Below are 27,925 nucleotides of genomic sequence, written 5' to 3' on the forward strand. Positions count from 1 at the left end.
CTGAGACATAGAAGATAACATTGGGAGCCATGCAAACAGACTGAAGATCCACCTTGTTGCCAAAGAGAAATGTTTTAGCAGCTCTCTGAGGGAGGAGGGGATAGCACTGGGGCTTGGACTGTTTGAGCTGAAAGCCAATGTCATTCCCAAGACACATGTCAACTAGTGCTATTTCGTTATGCTTAGCACCGCTACTAGCACTGAAAATTAGCTCCTTCCTGCTTCTCTGGGAAGCTGTTGGGTGGCTCCTGTCTGGCTTCAAACCCATTGGCAGGGGGTTGAGCTGGCCCCAGCGTCCCTGTGTCCTGCACGTGGCCCAGCTTGACCAGAAGGGGATGTGGTGACAACGGGATGAAACCTCCCCTGGGGTTGTAGGTGTCCCCAGGGCATGAACAGCTCACGCTGCTGACATCTGGAATTTTGGGTACTTGAACTGTCCATCATGAGCCTCCCACCTGGTGTCAATGGCTGTCTGTCTTATCTGAGGGGTCAGCAATAGAGAGGATTGCAAAGCTGTCCTCTGGCCTTGCAGACCTGTAGCTCACCCAGCACGAAATGCAGCTGGCATTTACGGTGCTGACTGCTACTGTTGTCATAAAATTTCGTCTAGAAACCGGTGGCTGCAATTGTAATTAGCAGAGGAACTGGGCAGACACCCACTTAGAGCTGTGTGTGCTCCAGGCAAAATCCATGTGGCTGTTGGAGCAAGTGTGTGCATGCATAGAAGGGGCTGGTTCCTGTGCAGGCTGAGCTCAATATCAATGGGGCTTCTTGCTATTGCTATATGCATCCCTCCCACCACCCAAAATAATAACCAGTGACTACAGTCTCAAGGACAAATGCATTTCTGTGCATGAGTCTTGTGCAATCTGTTTTTGTCTTTTCTGGAGGATAGTAGCAGTCGTGTTTTGCCCAGGTCAGGGGTGATGTTCTGCACAGGAGAGTTTAATGTTGATTTGCTTTTCAGGTGATGATCTCATTTATTCAATGAGAAAGGACATATGAGCATTTTCAGTGTAAACAACTGTGTATCAAGTTTCATAATGGCTGGTGTTTTTCTTGCAGTCCCTAGTCTCTCAGATGTGTTAGTTCAGCTTTCAGTTAAAAGCAGAAACCACATCAAAACAAAAGCAGAGAAGCCTCTGTCCTTTTTTATTGTGGTTACAGGAAAAAAAAAATCTTTAAACAGTCAAAAACCTAAGGGGCAAAGGAAAGGAACATCAAAACATATAACTAGTAATCACTTCTAGGGTTTTCTTGGGATGAGTGGGGTTGGCAGCAGGGCATGGTTGCACTGCCTGGCTCCCCTCACTCAGCCTTTGCACAGGGTTGTAACACATCTGGGCGAGGGTGCTCCCAGTTCCCAGCTGCAAAACCCCTTCCCTGCTTGCTTCCCTGCTTTGTTCCAGCAGCACCTCTGCCAGGTCCTGCCTGCTCAGTGAGATGGATTTGGCTTCTCTCTCTGCCAGACTCTCTTCCCTTGACTTTGCATCCCTTAGTACAGCTCATAGAGGCAGATACCTGTTGAGTTCATCTGCCGTCGGCACATACACAACAAGCTTCAGAAAACATAAGAAGTAAAGACTTCGCTGAGTTCAGTTGCACTGTTTTACGCAGCAATATCATTCTCCCTAAAATGCAATGCTAAACGGTCTCCTTGCGCACTTGTGCTGAAGGGCTGGGTGCTTTCTCAGGGGTGACTTCCCCTGGTTAAGATATATGACCTGCTAGTAACTGTATAGACTCTATATTCCTCTACAGTCAGCTGCACCCCTATAGTGTGCATGCAAAATAAGGATGAGGAGTTTAAGGAAATGCCAACACAAGAGAGGTCTTGGGAACTTAATGCTTTATTGTCTCATGGGCCCTCATGGGGGCAAAGCACAGCCTGGTGCATCCGGCGGAGGCAGCAGGGAACCACAAGGGATGCCCCTTCCCCAGGGAGTGATGATCTTGGAGGGCAGAGGAGAGGGTTTGCAGCCAGGCAGCTCCTGGGGCTTGCAAAGCTTTGGGGAGGCTGGAGGGAGCTAGTCCATGTGAGGCCTTTGCTGCTGGAGCTGGGGTGTGCGGGACACCCCATCACTTCAGCTTCTGCTGGTGGACCTGCTGCTGCTGCTGCTGCTGGCACTGGACCTGTGGCTTCCCGTGGCAGCTGGAGCCACTGCTGCTGTGGCAGCCACCGCTGCCGCCGGAGCTGTGACAGCCACCGCCGCCGCCAGAGCTGTGGCAGCCGCTGCCGCCGCCGGAGCTGTGGCAGCCACTGCCGCCGCCGGAGCTGTGACAGCCGCTGCCACTGCCGGAGCTGTGACAGCCACCGCCACCACTGCTGTGACAGCCACCACCACTCCCGTGGCAGCCTCCGCTGCTCTGGAGGGTGTAGTGCTCCTGCCTGTGGCACTGGTCCTTGTCCTGGCGAGAGCACATCGTCGTGTTTTAGGGTGACCTGGGGGAAAGAGGAGCTGTTAGGTGCTTTCCTTTCCTGCTTCTGCTCTTCCAGGGAAGAGAAATCTGGATGTACATTTATCCAGTCTTAGACAGATCCCTCAATCGTCTTTAAAACTTGCACCAGCTTCTTATACTACCTGTGGGCTTGTCCCACCAAATCCATAGCCAAAGACACTGGGAGCATCCAGAGCAGCTGGGCGGGCTGACCACAACTGGCTTTCCAAAGCAGAGCCATCTTGCTTTCAGCTTCCCCTGCACTCCCTCCTCAACCCACCTTCCTTCTCACAAGCACCCACAGAGCAAGACCCAACCCAGTACAAGGCATGGGGCTCAGCCCTCTCCAAGCTCATCCGCGTCCCAGAGAGTTTCGAATGCTGCGCTGAGCCCCAAAGCCCCGCAGCATTGTCGCTCTTACCTGAGATGCTTGTGCAGCAAAGGGGCAAGGAGGGAATGAGGCTTTCCAGGACAGGAGCGCTTTTATACCCTCTCTGTGCACCCCATCTGGAAATGAAGCACCTCCCTATTTCAGAGGTCTGCCTGTTCGTTTAATTTGTCGATGGCTTTTTTTTTTTAACTCCCCACTCTTCAGGTTGCTTGCGTAACTCACCTCATCCGGCTGGGTATTGCCTGTTGTTATCAGTCATCTCTCCTGTGCTGCAGAAATATTTAATTGCCAGCTCTACCTGTGCTTAGCTCCAATGGGGGAGTAGTGTGGGTGGCCCTGGTTTCCACAGCTTTGCCAATTTGTTTTTGGTGTTGATCACAGCTGGGGAAAACTTTGCGTTTGGTGGGGGGAATTATGTCATATACCTAAATCACACCATCCTTTTAAAATGTCTTGAGATGCTCTAGTCCTGAAAATGCGCATAAACCCAGAGATGTGCCTATAAGTACCAATAATGCCAATGGCATGGTAGACAACCCTTCCTTAGCAGCAATTTGACTGGTACCACTGTTGGCTCATTTCTCTTGAAACCAGCTGAAATGCGGTGGAGTGGTAAAGAGACAGAAAAGGCACCCCCTATAAAACGTTTTTGTTAGTCAATAGTTTCCTGCTGTTGTGAGAAGGACCAAAAGCTGTTGGGATTCTTGGGATTCTTATTTTTATAAGGGGGAAGACCTGCTCTAGGTAGTGATCCAGGATTAGAGAGGTACATAATTATGTGGTTAACTTTCAGTCCGTGAGTAATGCTGGAGCAGCAGCACTGGTGGTTTTTTTCCAGATTGTGAGTGGCTTTGGTGCTGCGACATGGAGGAGAAGGGCTCCCATGGGTGCTGCCTTCGGTGACGCATGAAGGCCTGGGGTGGCTGCCACATTGTGGGGAGCTGGCAGACCCTGGGGACTTACTTCAAACTTGTAGGAACATCCTTTTTGGAGCACTTTTCCCAGCTCCCCAGTTAGCTCATAATTGGCTAATAAACCTGAGTGTTATTTGGACAGGTGCACAGACCCACACAAGCCTTCAGGCCAGGACAGGTACCACGTTTGCAGTGAGAGCTAATCGCAAGCAATAATTTGAGATACTCCCTGTACCTTTCCTGTACCTTTGCTGCATAGGCTGAGAAGTGCTTAGGACCATGGATCTTGTTTTGTCCTTTTCTGCCACTACTTGCAGAAGACATTTCGGTAATTAAACAGGCAGCAAATAAAAGACTAAAATCAATATTGCTAGCTGAAATGGGGAACTGCTATGATTTTGTCAGTGCAAAAGTGCTTGGAAAACACTGGCTGAAAAATATTTCACTTGCCCGCAGACATGCTTGAGCATTTGGTATTTTTGGTCCACCTTTCCTGCCTTTTATTTTTCTTTCTCCATGTTGATTAAGTTTTTGTGCTATTCCCAGATGCTGGCCACAGTGAGATGGAGGCTTAGCCCCATCCCACATTTATGTTGCTGTTTGAGAGACCTGGCATCCTTCGGGAAGCGGCTGGAAAACTAAACAAGCTGCTGAGATGCCTCTCAGCCTCTTGTGAGCTCCTCGTTTGAACGCAGGTGTCCAAACCTTCGATAAGGCACTGCAACTCCTGAGCGGTTCCTGCAACCCGAAAAACATCTGACACATTTGCCGTTACTGAAATATGGAGGATTTTTTTGAAATGCAGGTGGACAGGGCAAGGTTAATGAATCAGGTGCGCAACCTAAATGCTTCTTTTGTATTGCTTAATTGCTATTATGAACTATAACAGTGTCAGGGCAAACTGTACCCAGGTTTGATCGCTTCTGTTTAACTGGGTTTTGTTCTGTCATCAGAAGAAATATGGTAAATACTCTCTGTGAAAAAAAAGACTCAAAGTAATTTTTGGCTCTCAACATTGTGCTGTATTCAGTTCCTCATGTTTTAATTGTTCTGAGTTTGTTACAGATCAGCAGCACCCAGCCAGCAGTCCTGGGCACTTACAGATTTTGTGGCTGTACACTTCAACATGGCTTGAAAATGGGGTTTGCAATGGAAGCTTAAGGCACATGCCAGCCTCACACAACCAGCCTTTTCAAATGATTCCTACACCGAAAGCAGGCAGCCTGTTTAGGGAATTAGCTGCTGTCTGCACCCTTTTCAGCAATGCCAGATATTTCTGATCATCATGACACACTCGACAATAATCTTATCAGGGCAACATCCATTTCATGAATGACAATAGCAGACCAATAAATTACACAATTTGTTTTAATTACAAGCCAAGAAGAAATTTTTCAGTTCATTGTGTAATGCTAGCATCTTGCAACGTCCCTGTCTCGACCCAGGGCTTTTGAGGTGCTGGGCGGAGGGTTTCTAGAAAGGCTTGCTGGGGGGTTTGTCACAAACATGTGGAGATACCTGCCCCAAGGATGGCACCTTGGGGCCAGATGGAAAAAGAAGGGGTTTCTGCCCCATCATAGGTGCCTTTGCCTATAGGACCTTTTCTGCCCCACAGTTGTGCCCATAGCTGGCCCTGAGAGCTTGTGCAATGCAGCGTGTGGAGTCTTGGTAGGGGGTTTTGGGTCTGCAGCTCTGTGGGGAGGCGGCATGGAGGGGAGCTGCCTGCACTGCAGAGGCCTGAGATGGCCTCCTAAAATGTCAGCATTTAAAAATCTTTTTTCTTTCTCTTTTGCTTTGGAGTCCATAGGGGAGAGTGTGGCAGTGCTTACCTCTATTGCCTGTGTCTGGGCAGGGTAACTTCAGGGCTATTAAGCAAGCACAAGGTGTCTTGTGATATGAAACACAAGGTGAAAGAAAAATCATGAACACAAAACTCTCACAAACACTGAATTGTAGTGGCTCATATATAGTCACACACTGATACAGAGAAAACCGTGCCAGCATGAACGTAGACAGTTTATTTTAGCACCCACAGATAAGTTCATCAGAGGTACAGGACTCACCAGGGGAGGGAGAGGAGACATTTTCTTTGAAGAATGAAAGGAGACATGCAAAGCTTTCTGAACTCAGCACAAGATCAAGGACATACATGTGTATAACGTGGATAATATTCTGATCACTTCATTTTTGAGGATACTTGATAAATCTGCTGCTGTGGCTTTCCATGGCAGGATCCCTCACTGCTCCCATGGCATCCAGATCCACCACTGCTTCTGTGGCATATGGATCCACCGCTGCTCCTGTGGCAACCAGATCCACCACTGCTCCCATGACATCCTTCACTGCCGTGGCATGAGGATTGTTCTTGCTGGTGGCACTGGTCTTTGTCCTGGCTGGAGCACATCTTTGCAGACCTGCTGGAAAGACTATCATCTCTGAGTGGGTGCAAAGGCAAGAGACACTGTGATGCCTGTCATGTAGCAGTAACAGTTGTCTGTTTAGATGGGATTATATATCAAGAATAAATTCTCATTATAAGACAGGTTCCTGAAGAACAGAGAAAAATTAGCAATGCATGTCTGCCCGTAGTGGTCCCTGACCTGTACAGAGGACTCTGTGCTATCTTCCTTTGAGCAAGTCTTTCTTTTCTCTTCTATGTTTAGCAAATTTATAAGATAGAAGTTAAAGCACTTAGTGATTAGTGAGAAGTGGTGGCCAGGCAGAGTCCAGAGCTAGACCTGAAAAGTCCTGTACTCAGTCATCTGAACCAATAAGTTTTAAGTTTTCCTGGTTGTTTTCTATTATTTATGTATAGACACGTGTGAAGAAGACAACCTAGGCAGAAGTACTGAGCAACTGTGACCAGAGATAGTCACAGAGATGAGATGTGTAAGAGAAGTGGTCAAGACCTCAGGATCAGGACAAAGCTGGTGACCATTAAAAGTACAAAAGTTTGATCAAGCTGGACTTACCCTGTTCAGCAAGAATTCGAGAGAAGAAGTAAAGCTGAGACAATAAGGAGAAATGAGGTGCGAGATCTTTTATAGGGCACCCAGTATTTTTCCTCCGGAAACAAGATGAGCTCCCACTGGAGGGACTTGATTGTTCACCACCCTGAGCACTTTGCTAATTGGAGAGTTTTTACACTGCTGTTTTGACTCATGGTATTATGAGCAGATCAATATCCCGCCTTTGGGATCACCATTCCTCTCGTTACTCCATAAAAATGTTAATTGCCCACCACACCTGGTGTGGTTCACGTGCAGTGATGGGGAGGTTTCTGGATGGTCTTGCTGCCTTTGATAAAGCATTTACCTGCTTCTTGTGCCTAATGCAAAGCAGCCGTGAGCCCAAGGCGGCAATGCAAAAATATTAGCAGATGGGAAGGTAGGATAATGGGGTGGGCTGGTGGACTGGTTTGCAAAGGAATCCAGAAAATAAAGGGGCTTGAAAGAGAGCAAAGAGAACAAATAAAGCCAGGATGTCATGTAGGAGAAATGAGTGCATTTGGGCAGCTTGGGAAAAAAAAATCTAGGCTGTGAGTGGGCGAAGGAGACAAAGGGAATTAAGGATGCAGGTATGAGCACATGATGGGGTGGCAGAAGGTGAGCACAGAGCCTGGGGCTGGTCTATGTGGGGGGTGCCCTGAAAACAAGGAGTGTGAGCATCCTCTGCCAAGCCCCAGGTGCCAGCACTGGCCATTCACCTCCGCTGGGGCAATGGCACCCAACCCTGGTGGGTTACAAAAGGCATTGAGTTACCTCTGGGCTCTAAAGCTGTCACTGAAGTTTGGGTTTGGGATTTAGAGGTGGGACATGGCAATGCGAGACTTCAAAGCAAACTCCTGCTAGCCGTGTCTGGTTGGAAAAACAGAAGTGGGCAAACAGGTGGTGGGGTATGGCCAGGGAGTAGCAGAGAAACCTATTTCTGAGTAAAACAGCAAAGAAGCACTAAAAGGAGTGTTGCAATATTTCAAGTCAGTCCTTTCTTTGCTCAAAGAGAGGATTTTAACCCAAACAGAAGGAATTTAAAACCCTGTAGGAGACAGAGAGCATCCAGGCAGGAGGCTTGGAAGGACAAGAGGTCTCCAACAGTGTCTCATTCCCATGATACTTGTTCCAAATATCTGCTGTTGGTTACCTTTATTACACTTTGACTGGAGAAAAAAGTAGGGAGGAAAGTGTTGTGACTCTTTGAGCTCTTTCCTCTTTCTGTGCCTCCATCCTCCCAGGTACATTGGGGAGGGCATCTGGATCCACGTCTCCATTGATGTAACACTGCTTTGGGGAGAAAAGTGTCCTTCTGCCCACAGAGCGCACCAGGCCTGATCTCATCCAGGACTCTAGAGGCCACTGTAATATTAATAATAGCACAGATCAAATTAAAATAAAATAGTCGAGGAGATTCATTGCTAACCAATGGAGCTGAATCACTTGAATGAATTGATACATGAGGAGATTAGAATGTATCTGGGGATATTTCACAAACAACAGAAGAACGAAAATTCTTGTGAAACTATTTTTCACAATTCACTAATTACACCCCAGATCACGTGGATGTTGGCAAACCTGTTTATCGTTTCTCTCGGTGACAGAGACATCCACCTGAGCATGGCCTGGTGGGGAGGATGCTCATGTGCGTCAGAGACTTGGAGCCATGTACAAGACAAGACTGTACTGACCCTACAGCTGGTCTCTGAGCCCCACATGTATCCTGCAAAGCTCCTAGTCTTTGGGAGAGGCTTCCCTGCATCCCTTGATCCTATTCTGAGTGGATGGCAGTTTTTTCCTTTGGGTAATTTATTGGTTTTATGGAAGGAATTGCCTTTGCAGTTGTCCTAATACAAGTCTCAGGAGATGGTTTGTTCCCCAGTTTGGATCATGTTTTTTTTGGTGACTTATATGTGGTCATGATTCTTTGATTCTTCCATATGTCAGTTATTGGTTTTCTATTTACGAAGGAGATAAATGAAGCACAGAAAAAAAAAGACATCTTAGAAAGATCTGGGGGATACCCCAGATACAAGTTCAAAACCCCAAATCCCTGAGAGGTGATTTAAACACAAAGAAGATCTCTCTTCTCTTTCAGACAGGGATTGCTCGTGTGAAATCCCTCTCAACAGAGGTTAGACAAATCTATATCAAAATAGCTTAAGCAGAACAACTCCTGCCCTGGGGTGTGGGAAGCAGGAGCTGCCCTCCTGAGATCTCCTCCAGCCCTCGTCTTCCCAGCTCGGCAAGCTCCAAAAGGGATTTGAAAGTGGATTTGGATGCCTTTGCTGGCACTTTTCTTTCCACAGAGGTCCCTGAGGTTTGCACAAGTGCCATTGCATGCACTGGGGTAGCTGAGCCATTGCAGTCCACTGCGCTGCCCATGGGGTAGGCATTTGGGCTGCCCCAGGTCTGGGCCACCCCACTGAGCTGTGCTTGGGGTGGGGACTGTGTGCTCTGCAATGTGCATTGGCATCAGCCTCTGCATATGAGCGAGGAAGAGGTTGACAAGGAAGGCTTGCTGCAGTGTCAGGGCAGAGCATGTCAGTAGCCCCCATGTGTCCTCCTATAAAACCTCCATCCCAGGACAGTGCACCCTGCGCCTTTTTTTACTTCTTTTCCTTATCCAGATCATGCTGCAGGAGAAATCTCCACCATTAACATTGTGAAGCGGCTGATTCTGCGATGTGTCACGTCCTGCAGGTTGGGCCAGGCAGCGCACGGGGAGATGGAGACGATGGAGGCTCTTGTCTGGGGTGGGGGAGGTGCGAGGAGCCACTGGGAACATGATGTTGTGAGTCACTGACTCTGGATCCCTGCTTTGCTGCAACAATCCTCCCAGGTAATTCCTCTTCTAACCCTACCAGGCCATATCTTACAAGGAGTTTGGGGCCTTTTGCCCTGTTAGAGAGAGTGGGTCCCGGCAAGTCCCCCCTGATGTCTACAAACCCATTTCTAATTTCCATTTGACATATATTGCTGGCCAGATGATCCCCATTTCTCCCTCAGTCAAAGTCTTCAGCTCTGAGAGGTCTCACACCTTCCTGGTCTTTCCCAACATCTCTCAGCCATCAGAATGGCACCAAGCGTCACTGAGTATCAGCTGCTGAAGACATGTAGGTCCTGCAGGAGCTTCCTCCTTTGGGTTGAGACAAAATCTGTCACGCTTGTGGTCTCTGATGGTCTAATGGACCATGGACCAGAGCATTTCTCTTCCACCAGCTTCGGCATCCCCTCTTGCTCTACACTAGCTGTGCCATTCCTGTTCCTGAATCCTCTTCCTGACTTTTTCCCCAGGTTTTTTTCTGGAGGCTTATGACGCGAGTCAAACTGTACCTGTTGCCTCGTCAGTGAATGAAATGATGTGCCAAGCAGACCCTCTCATTTTTACCTTTCTGATGAAATGTGTGGGTTTTTTTTTTAAATTAGTCTCTTAGGATTTAATTGCTGGGTTGCATAAAGAGTCCGTTATGAAAACTGTTAGTTACTTCTCAACAAGGAAGTTGCCTGGAGTAGGAATAAAAATACACCAGGTTGAATCAACCAGGAGCCTTGACGTGAGGGTGAATGGGGAGCTGCAAACTCCAGCTTTGGCCACAAAAAGGAACCGAAGCAATTCAAAGGGGTGAAGTGGAAAACACTGATGCAAGGGGGTTATGAACCATAATTTTTTATTGCCTCCATGTCTGCTGTGAAATAAGGAAGTGAATAGCACTTAACAGAGACAGTGGGTTACATCTTCAAAGCACGTTACAAGCAAAATGATAGAAAAAGTGGAGATCTGTGAGCAACACGGGACACGCTGTCCATCAGGGCAAGGTTGCAAGAGTGAGAAGTTTCTCCCATTCATTCCCACTCCTCATTTCCTTTACTTTATCTTCTGGGCTGGCACTTTGCAGACCTGCTTTTGCTGCTGGCTTGGGATGCACTTTGCCACGGGCATGCAGCCTTGCTGCACCGGAGAGGGACGTGTCTGCACTGGGCAGCACTGTGGGATGGACTGCGTTGGCTTGCTGTAGTATGGCTTCCCCCCCTGATATCCTGATCCATGGCACGTCTCGGAGCAGACTGACCTCCCATAGCTGTGGCATCCCCCTGATGACCCATAGCTGTATGTGGGTCTCCTGACACAGCTTGAACCACCTCTGTAACATGAACCCGAGGACTCGCGGCATCTCTCAGAGCAGACTGACCTCCCATAGCTGTGGCATCCCCCTGATGACCCACAGCTGTACGTGGGCCTCCTGACACAGCTTGAGCCCCTGCCTCCCTGGCACGAATCAGCTGCAGAATAGCCATGGCATCTCTCAGAGCAGACTGGCTGCCGATAGCCATAATGACGGTAGTTGTGCCCTCTCATGCCTTCAACGCCTTCACCGTCGCACCCCGAGGAGCAGGTGTTGTAGCCATAGCGGAAGGGTCTGCGCCGGGTGTCCAGCCAGGACCCCGAGGGATCATACCAGGTTGAGTTCAAGTTGAAGTATGATTCTCTTCCAGAAGAGTATATCATGTTTGAGTTGTAGAGAAAAACCTGAAAAACACACGGCCAGATAGGCTTGCATTTCCATCTCTCCTTTTTCCATTTAATTTCCCATAAAGCTGCTTTAGTAAGCCATGCACAGGTCAACCTTACTTATCGTGAAAGCCTTGATCTAAAAGAAATTCTTGCAGTTGCCCTGGTACTGGTCAGATTATGTCCAAACCCCCTTTCTGACCTTACCCTTGGTTTTTTTTCCCTCCAAGAACAGAAGCAACCATAAGGCACTGCAGCATATAGTGGCATTGCTGTAAATCCCGTACCCAAGTCCCCCAATAGCTTCTTTCCTGGCTTAGCCTATTGTCCTCTAGCCCTTGTGTGTAGAACATGGTCTGAAGGACAGTGCAAGCGTGCCAGGTCTGTGATGTCCTGAACCCAGATACCCATCCAAAAATGCACCCAGCTGCTCTGGGATGTGTCTTACCCAATTCACAAGGGAAGGCAGATGCTGACCAGGGAAGCAGATTGTGAGAGGCAAAGGGACGGAGGCCTTTTATATGGTTCCAAGTCTTCCCCTTGTAAATGAAACACGCTGCAGGAACGAGGACTAAATTATTTATTGACAAACCATCTCCTCCATTTGGATGCTGTTCCCAGCGCTTGGCATGTTCTGCTTGACTCATGATTCCTGATAAGCATCTTGTAATTATAATGTAGTTACTAAGTGGAGCACATAAAGGACTCGCTTCGTTTAAGCCACACATCGGCTACGTGAAGCAGGTAATAACGTATTTATGCACCATCTCCAGAGGACTGAGGCACTGAGTGGAGGCTGATGGGTGGCCTGTGAGTCAGGAGCTGTGATGTGCACAGTGCTAATGTCCTGGCCTTCCCCTTCTGCTACCGATGAGGAGCATTTCCAGGTGCCTCAAGGACAAACAGGTGATTGGGAAGAGCCAGCTCAGAGTCACCAAAAGCAAAGCACGCTGATGGGTTTTGGTGATGAAAAGGTTGGCTCTGCGATGGAGTGCGATGGATGCTGCTGCCTCAACTTTCAAGTCTTTTGGCACAGTCTCCCACAGCAGCCTTGTAGTTAAGCTGGTGGAGGTATGGACTGGATGGGTAAACTACATGGCGGGTGAAAAACTGGCTGATACTGGTGCTGTTTAACATTGTCATTAATGCCCTGGATAATAGGGTGGACTTGGCAAATTTACAGGTGGCACTGAACTGGGGTGAGCGGCTGAAATTGCTGGAGGATGGGATGTGGGCAGGCTGGAGGAATGGTCCTGCAGCTAGGATGGACTAACTGGGATGGGAGGGCTGGGGTGGCTGGCAAAAAGCAGCTTGGAAGAAAAGATGGACCAAAGCTGACCTGGAAGCGCTGGTGTGATGGCTAAGCTGGCCCTTGGTCTGTGGGCTCTGAGTCACCCCTTCAGGCACTGCACTGGGATGGTGCCTGGGAACTAGCTTCAGTGAGAAGAGGTTGGGAAGAAAATAGCTAATAAAATAAGGGATTTCTGAAGTTAAAGTTCATATGTAAGTGTTTTTTCATTTGGTTAAAATTAGACATGAGAAAAATAAATTGTGATTTGCTGCGTTAAGAAAACAAGAATGAATTTCTTTTTTTCTTTGGTGATTGCTAGTGGCTGTGAGAACACACTGGAGCTATGCTTAGGCAATACAAAGAAAAAAACCAATATATATTTTAATGCACCTAGTGGAAGGCTTTTCTGGCAAAGTGTGAGAGAAACAGCACATTACCTGTGTGCCTGCAAAAGCTGGGCAGTGGAGAGCTGTGCGAAGTGAAAAGGCATTCCTGGCATGCACAGACACACCTCACGTGCCAGGGCATGGGCTTATTATCATGATTAACATTTATATGATGGATGGCCTCCTCATGCAGTGTTACGATCTCGCTAATGAAGGTGATGGCACACATTATGGAGCAAACTGTTTGTACCTAGATCACTTGCTGATGGACCATAGTGAAGTCCCTCCATTGGTCCTCTGATGGGTAATCACAGTGGAGAGGATTTTACAGCCCACAGATGGAGTTCAGCCTGGTGAAACTGCTACAGACAGAGCTGAAATCCTCATGTGTGAACTCTGATTTTGATTTTAAATTTACAAGTTTCCTTGTGAGAATTTTAATGACTTTTAACATCTCCTCATTGTAATGTTGGTAATATTTTTGGGGGTAAAAAAAAAGGAACCAAGTGTCAACTAAATTTTTTCAACTTTATTCTTGAATATACAGGGAGAAAATAAAATTGCGGGAGTCCTTGATGCTCCTGCAGTCACAGTGTGTACTTTTTTCCCAGTACAGTCCTGTCTCTGTTTTCAAACAACCTTGAAATCCATCCACTGAACCCATGGGAGAAGGTGGATCCATGGCAGGCTATTTCCCCATCCTTGTTCAGGCTCTTCCCATTCCGTTTCCCCATCCCCAGGCTGCTCACCTTCTCAGAAGAGGGGAGAAATGGCTGCTCTACTCTGAGGAAGAACAAAGTGGGGTTTGGATGATTAAAGCCTGCTCCCTGACAGGGGGGGACTCTGGGAATTTAAAGTGTCGGTGCTGGGGTCAAACAGGGGACTGCGGACCCTGAATCCAGTGTGCAAAGAGCAGCAGCAAGCCATCAGCCACAGCTGTATCGCATTGTGCTGAAAGCGGAGGTGGGACCATCAGCGGTTTGGGTGAGCGGCGAAGCATCCCCCATGCTGAGGGGGATCCGTCCCAGTGCCTCGCTGGCCCTGTGCTCATTTCTTCTGCAGGCAGGGTGGCAGGAGAGGGACCTGCTTTTGCTGGTGCTGGCTGGGATGCAGCAGCAGGGGCGCAGCAGTTGGGCAGCAGTGCTGGACAGGTGGGTGGCAGTGCGGGATGCAGGGGCAGCGATGCTGCAGTGGCCGGGGATGCAGTATTATGGGGGGACAGGCATCCTCCACGGGACACTGGTCCACGCGCCTCCGGGGCTTGCCGCAGCAACCTGGCTCCTTGCAGTGCAGGGGTGGGCGGTACTGCTGCAGTGGCCGGTGATGGATTTTCACAGGTGGGGGGCAGACGGGCTGTACATGGCTCACCTCCACCCGTCGCCGGGGCTTGCCAAAATTGCAGCTTTGCTGTGGCGGGCAGCACCTCCAGGGTGGGCATGGCTCCATGGGCTGGCAGCCTTGCGGCTCGCTCTGGCAGGACCCTTCAATGTCATGGCTGAGGCTGCTGGCGTCATGGCAAGGGGGCAGGTCTGTGGCACCCATGGGGCTTTTGTGGCAGCACCCTGTGGAACTGTGCCACATCCAGCCCTTCTCGCCACAGGCTGAGCTGTCATGGTACAAGTCCTGGTCGCTGTTGCCTTTACAGTAGTGCATCCTGTGGCAGAGATGGCCAAGCCCTCGGGGATAAATAGTCTGGGAAAAAGAAAAAAAAAACAACCAACTTTTTTTTTGCTGTTTCTATGAAAAAAGTGAGGAATCCAAGACAGCTGAGAGAATCTAACTCACCCTGTGACTGGTGACAGATGGGCTGAGCAGAGAGTCTGAGTCCTGAGGACAGGGCTGGGGCCAAAAGCTTTTATATGTGACCGAGCTCTTTTGGAAATGAGGCATGCCATGGGAATTAATAGCTGAGCAGTGAGTGCCACTTCTGTGTGTATATTTTTTCTGGCACTTGCTATTGGATTAATCAGCTGCAATTAGCATCTCCCTTGATGTAATGTCAGCTTAGCTCTTTGCATATGCAGTGGCGATTATCTAATTAGTTCTCCCATCGGTCATGTTCAAATATGCTGTTACCTAATGTTAGTCAGATGGGATCCTGGGATAAGGATACCTGGAATACTGTGATGCTGAGTAATGTGCCCAAAAGGAGTCTCTTGTGGCAGTGGGAAAACCACAAAAGGGCCCAGGAGTCCTGGTCTCCAGTCCCATGTCCTGGTGCACAATAGCTCTTGTCTTGAAACAGGGTGTTGGTGCAGAGGTATGCAAATGGCAATGTTTTTTCATGAGACTGAAAGAAAACAGAGAAAAATCTATCACTGAAAACAAGTAAGCTTTCTGACAAAATAAAAAACAATTTTTTTTTTTTTAAAAAGGAAAAATTGGAAAACCAGTGGAATTCTGTTTTTAAGAAGAAGCGATTGATTTTTCAACTCTATTTCAGCTTAACACCACCCTGACCAACTCTAAACCAGGAATTGTTATGTTTGTGGAGTGCTCCATGGAGCTGGAGTTTTTCCCCAGACTGCTTTCTAGGTGTTTTACCCATAGCTGGAAATCCAGCCTGACACTCAGCAGAGATAAGATGATTTTACTGCCTCTTCATGCCCCGCTCCACACTTCATGCTATGGTACCGTTGTCTGCAGCTGGAAGTGCCCTGTGATGGAACAGGGTCTACACTCAGTTATCATTTCTACTTGAATATAATTAGAAGTGGGAAAACCTCTTTTTACTATGGTAACTTTGTGAAACTGTGATTTTATTTTGTAAAGCTGGACTCCAAGTGGACTTTTGTTCATTATGTATAAAAAATTCTGAATTCTGGATTAGCAAGATTCAGAAAAAACATCATTTGAAACTTATATTGTAATGCTCCTGTTCTGTAAAAACAGACATCAGGTTTTAATTAACAAGGTTGTCCTGATATGATGACCTTTCTTCATGGAGTACCCTAGCACTGAAGTTGCAGAAGGCATCTGAAAAAGTGCAGAGAGTACAATTAGTTCTTTAAAAACTGCAATTTCTGCCAAGCCAACCCAACTTCTGACACTGAAAATGTTATCTACCAATAGGGGTTTATTTCTTCTTTCATAAGCTTCCATCTGAAAAATCTTCGGCTTTTGATTTGTTAGTGGAAAGTTGAAATTTTCTGTGAGAAAATACGGGAGGTTTTCCAGCTGGCTTTGCAGATTGGGCTGCAGGTTGGACCTGGTTTGTCAGAGAAGGTCTGTGATATCTGCACATGATGCTCATCACCTTCCAGAGTGCAGAGAAACCAGACAGCCAGAGAAATGGCGAGGGAATCAAGGGTGACATCTGGACCATGATGAATGGCAGATGTAGTATGGACGACTGGAAGATGTAAGTTCTGCATACAGGATCCATATGGACACCAGGGCACAGGGGCAGACTATGTCAGGCTGTGGATGGGATGTATATTCCCCTATTTAAATGAATTAATTCCCTTCCAAGTGAGGAGCACCTCGGTCAAGTGAGTGGGTACAACACCAAAAGCCCTTTTATGTGCTGCATATCTGGAACAAGGACACCACAGAGGAGTGCTAACCTCATGAACTAACAATTTCAGGCTTTTTCAAGCACCATATCCACCCTTCTGACATTTCTGCTTTGACTCATTTTCGATGTAAGCTGCTCCACTTTGCATTTCTGTGGATGGTCAAGATATTTTTTAAGTACCAGCAAAGTATCTCTCACAGCAGCCCTGAGGCTCTCAGTGCAAAAGGTATTTCCGTGTGCTCACTCTACAGTAGAGCCTCTGTAAGAGATGCATTTGGGTTTGAATCACTGGGAAAAGCATGTGCAGAATTCAGGGGTGTGATTCCAGGGTGCGTGCTTGGACTTGATGACTTTGCTGCCACTGAGATAATTTATTCTTTAGCTACAGGAAAAATGTAATTGCCTTGCAGGAAGCCATGGGACTTGCATGTAAGGACAGAAAATACCTTGGTATCTGTTAAGGGCCAACAAGGATTTTAAATTTATAACTCATTACCACAGTCCCAACATTATGCTGTTTTGGGATTTTTTCATGTTAGAAGAGATGTTTTGGAGTCAATTCCCTTCCTGAGGGTTTTACAAATCACAAAGTGCAAATATTTCATTTCTGAATCTCATCTCTTAAAATTTGCCACATTTTAATAGAATTCCAGATGAAATTAGATAGTATTTCTGAATCCTTCAGGCTAGACTTATGTCTCCACATCTTTCAATAACTCACTCCCTCCCTGCACCATGCAGACCATGCTTGCTGGTGTATTTAATCTTATTGACAAGATATCAAGCCTTTTAAGAAGCCTGCTTTAAAGTTCACCAAATTCACTGGAAAGATTTCCATTATCAGAAAAGATAGCTCTTAAAAAAAAAAAAAGATAGCTATCAGAAAATCTTTAGCTCTGGCTTTAGGACCATACACATGCTTCGATCACAGACTGTGTATCTTCAAAGTCATAAGCAGGGGAAAGATAGCATGAAAATGCATGGCCAAGAGGATACTCCTGTAGCTTAGATAATGTATTGACACTAGCAAGCACTATTTTTCCCCAGATGAGGGACTAACCCAAGAAGTTTACCGCATGTACTGGCGTGCTGTCATCAGTAGCATGACAAATAGTTGAAAAATTCATTATATTCAGAAACTAAGCAAATGCAAAAAAAGTCCCAGACCAGAGCTATAGTTTAAAAGACAAAGATAAATGAATCAACATATACCAGAAGTTTGCAGTGTCATAACTTAAAAATTTTATTGTCTTTCATGACTAATTGGAGATTAAATCAAGAAAAGGGAGTACAATACATCAACAGCATTAAACATCCCACACACCAAGAGGAAAATTAACAGTAGGGCTAGTGCTTACAAAGGAAAATCACACTGATCAGTGAGTAGCAACTTCAAAGCACATTACAAGCATTTGGTGATTACAGGCAGACAAAGAGAAGAGATGATCTACAGTCTCTAAGCAAAGGAGGAAGAGCGTTCAGGGCGGTATCCATATCCATATCCAACACCAAATGAGCCAGGAGGGAAGCAGCAAGCAGTGCAGCCCTGCCTGCCCTTTGCCATGTGGGCTTAGTTGCCACAGCAGCCGCTGCTGCCACCGCAGCAGCCTCCGTTATTGCTCATGGTGTAGCAGCAGGTCTGCATGGGCATGCAGTAGGTGGTGGGTTGGCAGCACTGCATGGGTGGGCAGCAGATTGGTGTCTTGCAGCACTTTGGGCTGCTGTAGCAGCACACGGTGGTGTTATTTCCACCGCAGCATCCACAGCCTCCGTTGGGCATGTTGTTGGTAGTAGTGTAGGCAAAGCTGGAAGAAACGGAGAGAGTCTGTCTGTGACTGGGAGCAGGATATTTGGAAATACAGAAATAATTTAAAGCTCTGTTTATGCTAAATTTGGAGATTCAAGGAGCTCAAACGGAGTGCTATCTTCTTTGTAGTAAATCTTGCTTGTAACTCTTCTCTCTGTCTTTTTCTTGTAATGTAGATGTCCACCTACTCATACCAAGGCATCCCTAATGTCTTAGCAAGAATCACACAGTGCAGTGCACATAGTCCTCAGTCTGGGCCCTTCTGGAATGTTCTCCGTCCCCTTGCTCTGTATGGCCCTGCTAATACTCCTATAGCCTCTCCATACTTTAACGCTTCTAGCTCATCCCCATAATTCCTAGTACACAGTTCATAAAAGCCCAACTTCAGTCTAAGTCCCAGTCCAGTTACCCGGTTATATTTGGATACTGTTATAAGATATACATAACATTTTTCTTCTGTGAAAAAGAAGGAAGATTTAGATGCTCTCACTTACCCTGCTGAAGAGTGAGGAGAGGTGAAGGGAAGAGAAGATGAGCGAATGAAGTGAGCTGGGCCAGGAGACCTTTTATAGTCCTAGACACCTTCCTCCTGGAAGTGAGACAGCCATTGACCATTTGAACATCCCTGTTTACTAACCCAAACCCATACTTTTTAGCTATACGTGTCTTCTGGTATTTACTCTTTGCCATATTATTTGTGATCACTACCTTTGTTTTGCCTCATAATTGTTTAGCCTGCAGATAATCAAAGGGCTTCTATGAATACTAATGAATTTGTCCTCTCTGCAGCTTTGCAAGGCAGCCAAAAAATGTGTCCTTGTATCTGTTTGACAAATGCAGACAGCGACGACCAAAGATGCTAAGGGACTTACTCAGCAGCGGCTGGTGCTGAATCAGTGTAAGAGCTGAAACTGAATCCCCTGGGTTGCGTCTTTTGCACATATGATGGGCTGTTTCATTGGACTGGTGTTTGAAACAAATATTTGGAAAATTTCATCAAAATAGGTATGTTTGTTCTCTGTCACAGGACATGCACGTGAGGAGGGAACAAGAAGACCATGTGTTTGGGATGTGTTGGGAGTCATGCTGGCTCCTGGGTCTCAGTCACCTGCACGTGACTCCATGCAAGATCATCTTGCCCTCATGCATGCCAAGAGCATCTTTGCGATGCCAAAGCCATCGTTATCTTTTGGCTTGCCTAAACTTCTGAAAATCCTCCAATTTGGGGGGTTTAGGTTTGCACACGGGCATCACTAACACAAGAATGCTTCACTTCCTGCTCTGCTTTGCTGGGGCTGCTTTCCTAGAAACATTTTCAAAAACTCTGAATTGAATATTCACTTTAGAATAATTTGCATTTTAATTAGAAAGCTAAGGGGCAGCACTGCCTGTGCAAGCAGGAACGCAAGGAGTCATGGCTCTGGGACTGGGCATGATGCATTGCAAGTCAGCATGTCCCTCCTGCGACCTCCCATTGCATCCAGCTGAAATCCCCTTGTGTGCTGGAGCCCTGGCACCAAGCAGGACCACCCCTGCACAGCTCCTCAGCAGGGAGGGAGGGTTGTTTAGATTTGGAGTTTGTGCAGGACTCTTTGTGGCTGTTGGAAGTGGTAAATGAAGGAGCCCAGCATGGACTGAGAGAGTGAGAGGAAGATGAAGGTGGAAGAGATATGACAAGCACAGGAAACTGGTTCTAACTCGGGTCGTAGAGCTAAGTGGGAGGCAGGGACTCAAAAGTGATGCAGGAAGAGATATTATTGAGGTGAAACCATTTTCTGGGAGGGAAAGAAGAAGGGAGGAAGGTCAAGGTAAGGCAGAGCCTTGGGCAACTGAGCCAGGGTGGATGAATGGTTGTTTATTGCCAGCCACTGCCTCCAATGCACTTTGCTGTGGGGCTGAATGATGGCAGGAACACAGGGTATTTGGGAGGAATTTTTTCCATGGCCTAAAATTGCAGCTCTCATTTGAAGCCCTCGCCACATTATCCTGAGAGGAGTGCTGCCTAATGAGAGGATGGTGGAGCCTGCCTGGCGAGTTCCCTGCCTCCTGCCTGACACCCTCTGGGATCCCTGGGGTCCTCTGAAGAGGGGTCCTCCTAGATGAGTGGCTGCCAGCCCCAAAGATGCTAACAGGGGCCTTGGTTTATTTTCTGCACAGTGCAAGGGGGAGCAGATTGTGATTTTAGTGCCAATTTGCCCCTGCAGTAAATGCAGCCAGCTCCTTTCCAGGCTTTCCTGGAATGAGAGTAATTCCTTGAGTGAAATGGTGGAGAAGCAACACATGTAATTGCAACTTCTCCAGACAGGGTAGAAGAACATGCATGGCATTTTCTTTCCAGCAGGTCTCCTCTGAGGTGACATACATTTCCCTGCCCAAGAGAACTGATTAATTTACAAGGAATTAATGGGGCAGAAGCAAAGGGGCGCACTTCACTTGTGCCTCCAGAGGGAAAGTTCTCAATGGCAAATCCTGCAACTGCATGAAGAAGTGATGATCTAGATGGGCATTTCCCACCCATGATAATTGTGTCCAGCCATTTGTGTAACCTAGGTACTCAAATGGTCTTTGGTGAGTGGGCTATGGATCTTAATGCAAAGAAGGGACTGAAGCAGTGTGGAAACAAGAGTCAGCAAGGGCGTTAGACACAGAATGCGGTCCACGGTGCAGACCTTGCATGCTATGTTTTGGTACAACTCTTACTGACCCAGTCACTCCTTGAAGACAGTAGAGGTTTCTCACCATTTGTTCTAACACTTCAGCTCAATATCTGGTAACCCAGACATTTTAGCAGAAGCAAGACCTCCATCTCATAAATCTTAAACTATTTATAGGGACTGCCTGTAGGTTCTGAAGTAGACCTCTAGCTGGTTAAAATACATGGAGCTTTCCTAGTTGGGATGTGCCTGTGTCAAACTGTTTCAGAAGAAATTCACATCCTTCACAAGTTCATATATTATTTTCTTCCTATTTCTTTGTAGTTTTATAGTGAGAGGAGAAATATTGCTTGCAGAAATAACAGACACTCAGCTTTTGTTTGAATAGACCCATGCAGAAGCTCAGAACTGCATTAGGGGTGAAATGATTTTCTTTGTGTAGGCACCCTCCCCTAGTTAGCACCTTTTAGACAGGAGCATCCCAAAATTGGAAAAAAATGCAAAGAAAAGGTGATAGGTGCAGTGATACACTCTGGATTCACCAGCTAGCAAACAGATAACCACCAAGAGTTTTGCAGGGTCATGGACTACAGACTTTATTGTTTTTCAGACAGAGTCAAGCAAAACAGTAATGAAAAGAATTAAACATCCCACACACCAAGAGGAAAATTAACAGTAGGACTAGTGCTTACAAAGGAAAATCACACTGATCAGTGAGGAGCAACTTCAAAGCACATTACAAGCATTTGGTGATTACAGGCAGACAAAGAGAAGAGATGATCTACAGTCTCTAAGCAAAGGAGGAAGAGCGTTCAGGGCGGTATCCATATCCATATCCAACACCAAATGAGCCAGGAGGGAAGCAGCAGGCAGTGCAGCCCTGCCTGCCCTTTGCCATGTGGGCTTAGTTGCCACAGCAGCCGCTGCTGCCACCGCAGCAGCCTCCGTTATTGCTCATGGTGTAGCAGCAGGTCTGCATGGGCATGCAGTAGGTGGTGGGGCGGCAGCACTGCATAGGTGAGCAGCAGATTGGTGTCTTGCAGCACTTTGGGCTGCTGTAGCAGCACACGGTGGTGTTATTTCCACCGCAGCATCCACAACCTCCGTTGGGCATGTTGTTGGTAGTAGTGTAGGCAAAGCTGGAAGAAACAGAGAGAGTCTTTTTTTCTCTGCCTGAATCTCCCAGTTGTTTAGGCAGCTTAAAACATTCTTATCCCAAAGTCCATCTCAAACTGGCTGGGGAAGTCCCTACTGACCAGAATCCCATGACAGCCTCTCCCTGAGATCTTCACATTTTTGCATTGGACACTGGTGCATTTGGCATATTGTCCAGCACTGGTTCCACCAGAAAGAAACCACCCAGGTGGATCCCAAAACCAATCTCTCAAAATTGGTCCCAAACCAGACAGTATAGGAAATCCTGGACGGCTTCCTGCAAAAGCACACAGAAGTACAGTAGAATGCAAATGAAAAGGCAAGCGGTAAGCTCTGACTTACCCTGTTGACCAGTGAGGACAAGAGAGGAGAAGTCAAGATGAGTGAATGAAGACCACTGTGATGGGGAGCCTTTTATATGCTTCAAAGACATCCCCCTGGAAATGAGGCATTCTTTGGCAATTCTGACTTCATACTGTATCACCCAGTATATGCCTCTCACATGTCTTCCGGTATTTAATCTTTACCTCTTTCTGTTTGCTCACCACCTCAATTCTGCACTGTAATTAGTTGTACATACAAACAACAGGTGCAAATTTTCTAGTGAATTTGCATTAATGGGAACCAGAGGTAGCTGTAAAGTATTGCTATCCACTTCCCAAGGAATGACCTTGAGACACAGAGACACTTAACAATGTGCCGGGGGGAGGTGGGTGCTGAAGCAGTGGGAGAACCATGCCTGGAACTTGGAATTGTCACCACTTGTGTCCCCTCTGCACTTGGCTGGGATTTTAGGGAACAAGTGGAGGCTATGGGTCTATGTGAATCCTTTTTTCCGGCCTCTGAAAGGTGGCTATCTGGTCAAAGTTAACACTGAAGATTTTCTCCTTTCTTAGTCTTGTTCTTGGGTCTCCCTCCATGGTGTTTGGTCCTCACACCCCCTGCTTTTTATTTCTACTAAACTATTAAGAATTTTTTTCATTTTCATCCATGAAAGAGATGGATTAAGTCTAAATTAAGCAGCTTTCAAAGCAGTAGTACACACGTTAGCTTTTTTCTCTGTTGTTTCCATACACTCCATTTTCTGAGACTATTTCTAAGGTCTGTGAGACTGAGACAGCTTGTATTTAATGGTATTTGTGATGATCACATTTGAGTGTTTCACACTAACAATTTGGTTCTGTGTCACTGTAGACAAGCATGAGGTGCAAGACTGGAAATCCAATCCTGAGTGCATATCTCTGTGCCTTTCCCCTGTACCTCAGGAGCCCAGCTAGTATCTCACAGATGCTCTGAGTTCAGACACTTGACAGGACTTTTTCAGCAATTGCTTATAGTTGTTTTGGCTGCAGTGCGCTAAGGCAAAGGCTGCTGTGCTTGCAAAGCTTGACTGAACAGTCAGCAGGGAATGGGTAAGATGGTTGGAGTCAAGGTAGATATTATGAAGCAGGCTTGGAGATGGGGGAAGGAATTGTGGACATGTGCAGAGCCAGGACAGCTCCATGTGAGAAGAAGAAGGTGTTGGAGTTTTCATCTGATGAGAGGGGACACCAATATAAGATGAGAGTCCCAAGATGCTGAGGCAGCATCTACTCATGGCAAATTAAGGCTGCCATCATGTTCAGCGGACTCTGAGTGTGAGGCTGGAGTGGTGGCAGTTGATCCCTGGTGGCTGGGACACGTAGTTTCTTCCCAAGATGTGAACATGACCTCTTATGACATTGGGTGTCTCTTCTGGAATTGTCCCTAGGGAAGCATTGTTTCGGTCACGTGATAATAGCCAGATACCTGCCTGCAGGAAGTAATGCCCTCTTTGTGTAAACCCTCAAACATGTCATCCACTGAATAAGTCATTCATTACCTTTTAATCAGGCTTTATTGTCGCCATATTGGCCAAGATGATCCCTGTGTTAGAATCATAGAATCATAGAACGGTTTGGGTTGGAAGGGACATTTAAAGGTCACCTAGTCTGACCCCTCCCCACCATGAGCAGGGACATCTCCCACTCCATCAGGTTGCTCAGAGCCCTGTCCAACCCAACCTCAAATGTCTCCAGTGATGGGGCATTTACCACCTCTCTGGGCAGCCTGTGCTAGTGTCTCACCACCCTCAGAGTAAAAAATGTCTTCCTTCTATCTATTCTGAATCTACCCTCCTTTATAATAACTATTTACCCTTGTCCTATTGCTACAGGCCCTACTAAAAAGTCTGTCCCCATCTTTAAGAAAGATACTTTCTTAAAGCCCCCTTTAAGTATTGAGAGGCTGCAGTGAAGTCTCCCTGGAGCCTTCTCTTCTCCAGGCTGAACAACCCCAACTCTCTCAGGCTGTCCTTATAGGAGAGGTGTTTCAGCCCTCTGATGATTTTTGTGGCCCTCCTCTGGACCTGTTCCAACAGGTCCATGTCTTTCTTAGAAATGGATGTGAACCCTGCAAGGCTGTTGCTAATCAGGGTCTTATACAGATATTGAGGACATACTGGCATTTAATGTATAGCTGGGTCAGAAATAACATACTTCTACACTAAATCCCTTTTACATGCCATGCCATGCCATGGCATGTCATGATGTCTTTGTAAACTTCCATGGTGGTTACATGAATTTGAGAGCTACAGTACCTTTGTGAATGGGGAGCAATCTGTCATGGCAGCTTCTCCAGCATATGATGAGATTAATATTCACAGGAATTCCTTAACAGAATGCACTGCTGATACAGTATGTTATGATATGGTATAGGATATCCTTCTGCCAGTGTATTGTACCTGATTTACTTATTAATAAAAAACTCCTAAAGACCTGAGTAATGTTTTCAGAAGAGTCTAACCTGGTAGAGAAGATTATTCTAATGCAGACTTTGTGTATGCTCTGAAGATTTGGTTGAGGGAAGCAATCAAGACAGTGCTCAAGGCATTTTCCTGAGACATACAATTCACAGCTGAGTCCTGAATTTTAATAGTAAAGGAAGTGCCAGACAGGTGGAAAAGGGACTGTTGACTCATGTGTGTGCTATTTTAGGAATGAAGCTTTTAAGTTGTATGCTAACAGCTGGGTTTCATTCCACTACTTGTAGTTCAGGAACACTGTGTATGAAAATCTCTGCTCACACAAAAATAATTCAATGATTTAACTTGTCTTCTGAAATTTTATTTTTGAAGATAGTAGTGGAAGAAGATGGTGCCTGCTATTCAATGAGTAGTGAATTCATCTCAGAACCTACTGAAATACCTATTCTGGTATCAGGGATGAGTTCCTATACATCTTATGGAGTGGTGTGTTTTCAGATGGTGGAATTATGCATGCTTCATTCAGTCATGTCCTTTGAGTTTTATTTGCCTTAACCATTTAATTTTATAGTAAAAATTGAGCTAACTGAGGCAGATGATCAGTAGGTGCAAGAAGGGATCATACTGCTCTGCTTGCTGTTTTTAGACATGACCTAATTTATGCCAATGGGAAACATGGCTGGGCAGCTCTTTGTTTCTTATATGTTAGTCGGTGCCACAGGAGCATGTCAGGAGCCTGGCTGAAGGCATAGAAAATAGCACCAGAATGAGGACACATTCTGGGCAAAGCAACGTAAGAATAACCAAAAGACAAGGTTTTGTGTTTTGCTTAATGCTAAGTTTTATTGTCTAGAAGTCACGAGAGAAAATGAAGAATGATCACGTTAACAGCAAAGTTGTCCGAAGTCCCATACACCAAGGAGAGAATTAACAGCCCCACTAATATCTAATAGCTCTTTGCCTTATACAATGGTTGATATATTCAAGTGCATTGCAGATGTTCAATAATTAAAGGACAGAAAGAAGACAGCTTAAGTTTGAAAACAAGAAGAGAATCACTAGGCATTTACTCCATTGTCATATGAACCAGAAGCAAATGAGCACATTTTCATCTCCTTGTGCCTGTTCTTGATGCACGCCAGAGATGGGAGCCAGCAGAGCTGCTTTTGCTACCCAGAGTTGGCTCAGCAACACTTCTTGATTGTGGTACAGCACTGCTGGATGGGTATGCAATACTTCCTCATGGGAGAGCAGTTTTGCATGGGGCTGCAACACACCACAACAGGCTTCTTCACCATGTAGGAGCAGCAAGACAGACACCCAGAGCAGCAGCAGGGGCGGCAGCCACAGGTGCAGCAGGGTTGCTGGCCACAGCAGCAGCAGGACTTCTGGCACACCTTGGTACAGCAGATGGGCTGCTGGCACGGGTCACAGCAGGGCTTCTGGCAGGGGTCACAGCAGGACTGCTGGCAAGGGTCACAGCAGGGCTTCTGGCAGGGGTCACAGCAGGACTGCTGGCAAGGGTCACAGCAGGGCTTCTGGCAGGGGTCACAGCAGGACTGCTGGCACGGGTCACAGCAGGGCTTCTGGCAGGGGTCACAGCAGGACTGCTGGCACGGGTCACAGCAGGGCTTCTGGCAGGGGTCGCAGCAGGACTGCTGGCACGGGTCACAGCAGGGCTTCTGGCATGGGTCACAGCAGATGGACTGCTGGCAGGGGTCACAGCAGGGCTTCTGGCATGGATCGCAGCAGGACTGCTGGCACGGGTCGCAGCAGGGCTTCTGGCAGGGGTCACAGCAGACAGACTGCTGGCAGGGGTCACAGCAGGGCTTCTGGCAGGGGTCACAGCAGGACTGCTGGCAGGGGTCACAGCAGGGCTTCTGGCACGGGTCGCAGCAGGACTGCTGGCATGGGTCACAGCAGGGCTTCTGGCATGGGTCACAGCAGGGCTTCTGGCATGGGTCACAGCAGACGGACTGCTGGCAGGGGTCACAGCAGGGCTTCTGGCTTGGGTCGCAGCAACAGGACTGCTGGCATGGGCTGCAGCAGATGTTCTTCTGGCACGGCTGGCTGCAGCACACTGTTCTGTTCTTCACGATGGAGCAGCATCCAGTAGAGCAACATCCGCTAGAGCACATGTTTTTTGTAGTGTAGTCAAAGCTGGAAGGACTGAGGACCTGAAACACAGTGTACTTTCAGATACAACCCATCTTTCCAAGTATATAGATCTGTTTTATTTTGGCATACAAATGCTGCTGTCTAGGCCCATGGGAGATAGCCATATCACACACTGCTTCCTATTTATTTGTCTTAAGTTGCAAAAAAAAAATCCTTAGGGAAATCAAGCCACCTGTCACTATCTGAGCAATATTTGTGCATCTTTTGAACTATCCTAGAAACTAACTTTCCTGTGGTCATCCATGAAGACCTGAATTTCCATCCCAAGAAGCTTATTTTCCACTGTGCTCTCTCTTACCAGCTGTCTTTTGCAATAAGCAATAGACCAACAGGCTAGGAAAATCTGGATTTCAGAGAGAGCTGTAGATCATAGAATCATAGAACAGTTTGGGTTGGAAGGGACCTTTAAAGGTCATCTTTTCCAACACCCTACAAAGATACTTTTCAATTCATTGCTTGACCAAAACCAAATGAGAACCATTGGTACCAAGGAACACTGCTAATAGGTAACACTTACCGTGCCAACTGAGTGGTGCAGTTGAGTGAGGAGCAAAGGGACAGGAACACCTTTTATTTAGCTCAAAATTGTCCTGCCGGAAATGAGGTACCCCACAGCAATTCGTGATTTACACACTAAGCCTATACTTATTTGTTGAATGTGCCTTCATCTATTTAGTCTTTGCCTCATTGGTTTTGACCAACCCCTCAATTTTGTGTTATTATCAATTTGTTCTGTAAATTTTTTACAATGTTTTAATGTCAAGTTAATTCTTCTGTGATGCTTGTGAACTGCTTAAAAGGTATGTTTCTGCTCATTTTGCATATGGTAACGCTGTTACATTGAGATGTTAGGTGGCTTGTTCAGAGCTAGTGAGTGCTCAATTAACATAAAAATCATAATTAAGATT

General features: G+C 46.7%; 4 protein-coding genes and 1 long non-coding RNA gene across 6 annotated transcripts; all 5 read right to left on the reverse strand.

The window, feature by feature from the left end:
• Positions 1 to 1,771: 1,771 nt before the first annotated feature.
• LOC138687107 (loricrin-like) lies at positions 1,772 to 3,410 on the reverse strand. Its single transcript, XM_069793078.1, has 2 exons — positions 2,861 to 3,410; positions 1,772 to 2,443 (listed from the first exon to the last, which is right to left on the reverse strand). Exon 2 carries the CDS (start codon positions 2,422 to 2,424, stop codon positions 2,080 to 2,082), a length of 345 nt encoding a protein of 114 aa, XP_069649179.1. The 5' UTR covers positions 2,425 to 2,443; positions 2,861 to 3,410; the 3' UTR covers positions 1,772 to 2,079.
• Positions 3,411 to 10,142: 6,732 nt separating this feature from the next.
• LOC104323711 (uncharacterized) lies at positions 10,143 to 11,735 on the reverse strand. Its single transcript, XM_009927498.2, has 2 exons — positions 11,696 to 11,735; positions 10,143 to 11,265 (listed from the first exon to the last, which is right to left on the reverse strand). Exon 2 carries the CDS (start codon positions 11,242 to 11,244, stop codon positions 10,603 to 10,605), a length of 642 nt encoding a protein of 213 aa, XP_009925800.2. The 5' UTR covers positions 11,245 to 11,265; positions 11,696 to 11,735; the 3' UTR covers positions 10,143 to 10,602.
• Positions 11,736 to 13,305: 1,570 nt separating this feature from the next.
• LOC138687108 (uncharacterized) lies at positions 13,306 to 14,954 on the reverse strand. The gene is made up of 2 exons (XM_069793080.1): positions 14,710 to 14,954; positions 13,306 to 14,616 (listed from the first exon to the last, which is right to left on the reverse strand). Exons 1-2 carry the CDS (start codon positions 14,812 to 14,814, stop codon positions 13,972 to 13,974), a joined length of 750 nt encoding a protein of 249 aa, XP_069649181.1. The 5' UTR covers positions 14,815 to 14,954; the 3' UTR covers positions 13,306 to 13,971.
• A 2,705-nt stretch (positions 14,955 to 17,659) lies between these two features.
• Positions 17,660 to 19,081, reverse strand: LOC138687398 (uncharacterized). 2 transcript variants are annotated; one of them, XR_011326594.1, is made up of 3 exons: positions 18,957 to 19,034; positions 18,743 to 18,837; positions 17,660 to 18,246 (listed from the first exon to the last, which is right to left on the reverse strand). It is a non-coding gene; the product is annotated as an uncharacterized lncRNA (long non-coding RNA). The 2 variants fall into 2 exon arrangements; XR_011326593.1 differs by having other exon boundaries at positions 18,743 to 19,081.
• A 6,574-nt stretch (positions 19,082 to 25,655) lies between these two features.
• Positions 25,656 to 27,555, reverse strand: LOC138687397 (keratin-associated protein 5-4-like). Its single transcript, XM_069794333.1, has 2 exons — positions 27,535 to 27,555; positions 25,656 to 27,016 (listed from the first exon to the last, which is right to left on the reverse strand). The coding sequence occupies exon 2, from the start codon at positions 26,975 to 26,977 to the stop codon at positions 26,024 to 26,026; it is 954 nt and encodes a 317-aa protein (XP_069650434.1). The 5' UTR covers positions 26,978 to 27,016; positions 27,535 to 27,555; the 3' UTR covers positions 25,656 to 26,023.
• Positions 27,556 to 27,925: the final 370 nt, after the last annotated feature.

The sequence above is a fragment of the Haliaeetus albicilla genome, chromosome 10, assembly GCF_947461875.1.
Source record: "Haliaeetus albicilla chromosome 10, bHalAlb1.1, whole genome shotgun sequence".
NCBI lineage: Eukaryota > Metazoa > Chordata > Aves > Accipitriformes > Accipitridae > Haliaeetus > Haliaeetus albicilla.

Coding starts and splice junctions, on each gene's coding strand:
- LOC138687107 (XM_069793078.1), bottom strand. CDS start 2,424: ATGTGCTCTCGCCAGGACAAGGACCAGTGCCACAGGCAGGAGCACTAC.
- LOC104323711 (XM_009927498.2), bottom strand. CDS start 11,244: ATGATATACTCTTCTGGAAGAGAATCATACTTCAACTTGAACTCAACC.
- LOC138687397 (XM_069794333.1), bottom strand. CDS start 26,977: ATGTGCTCTAGCGGATGTTGCTCTACTGGATGCTGCTCCATCGTGAAG.
- LOC138687108 (XM_069793080.1), bottom strand. CDS start 14,814: ATGCCTCATTTCCAAAAGAGCTCGGTCACATATAAAAGCTTTTGGCCC. Junction 14,617..14,709: donor CATCTGTCACCAGTCACAGG/GTGAGTTAGATT, acceptor TCTTTTTCCCAG/ACTATTTATCCCCGAGGGCT.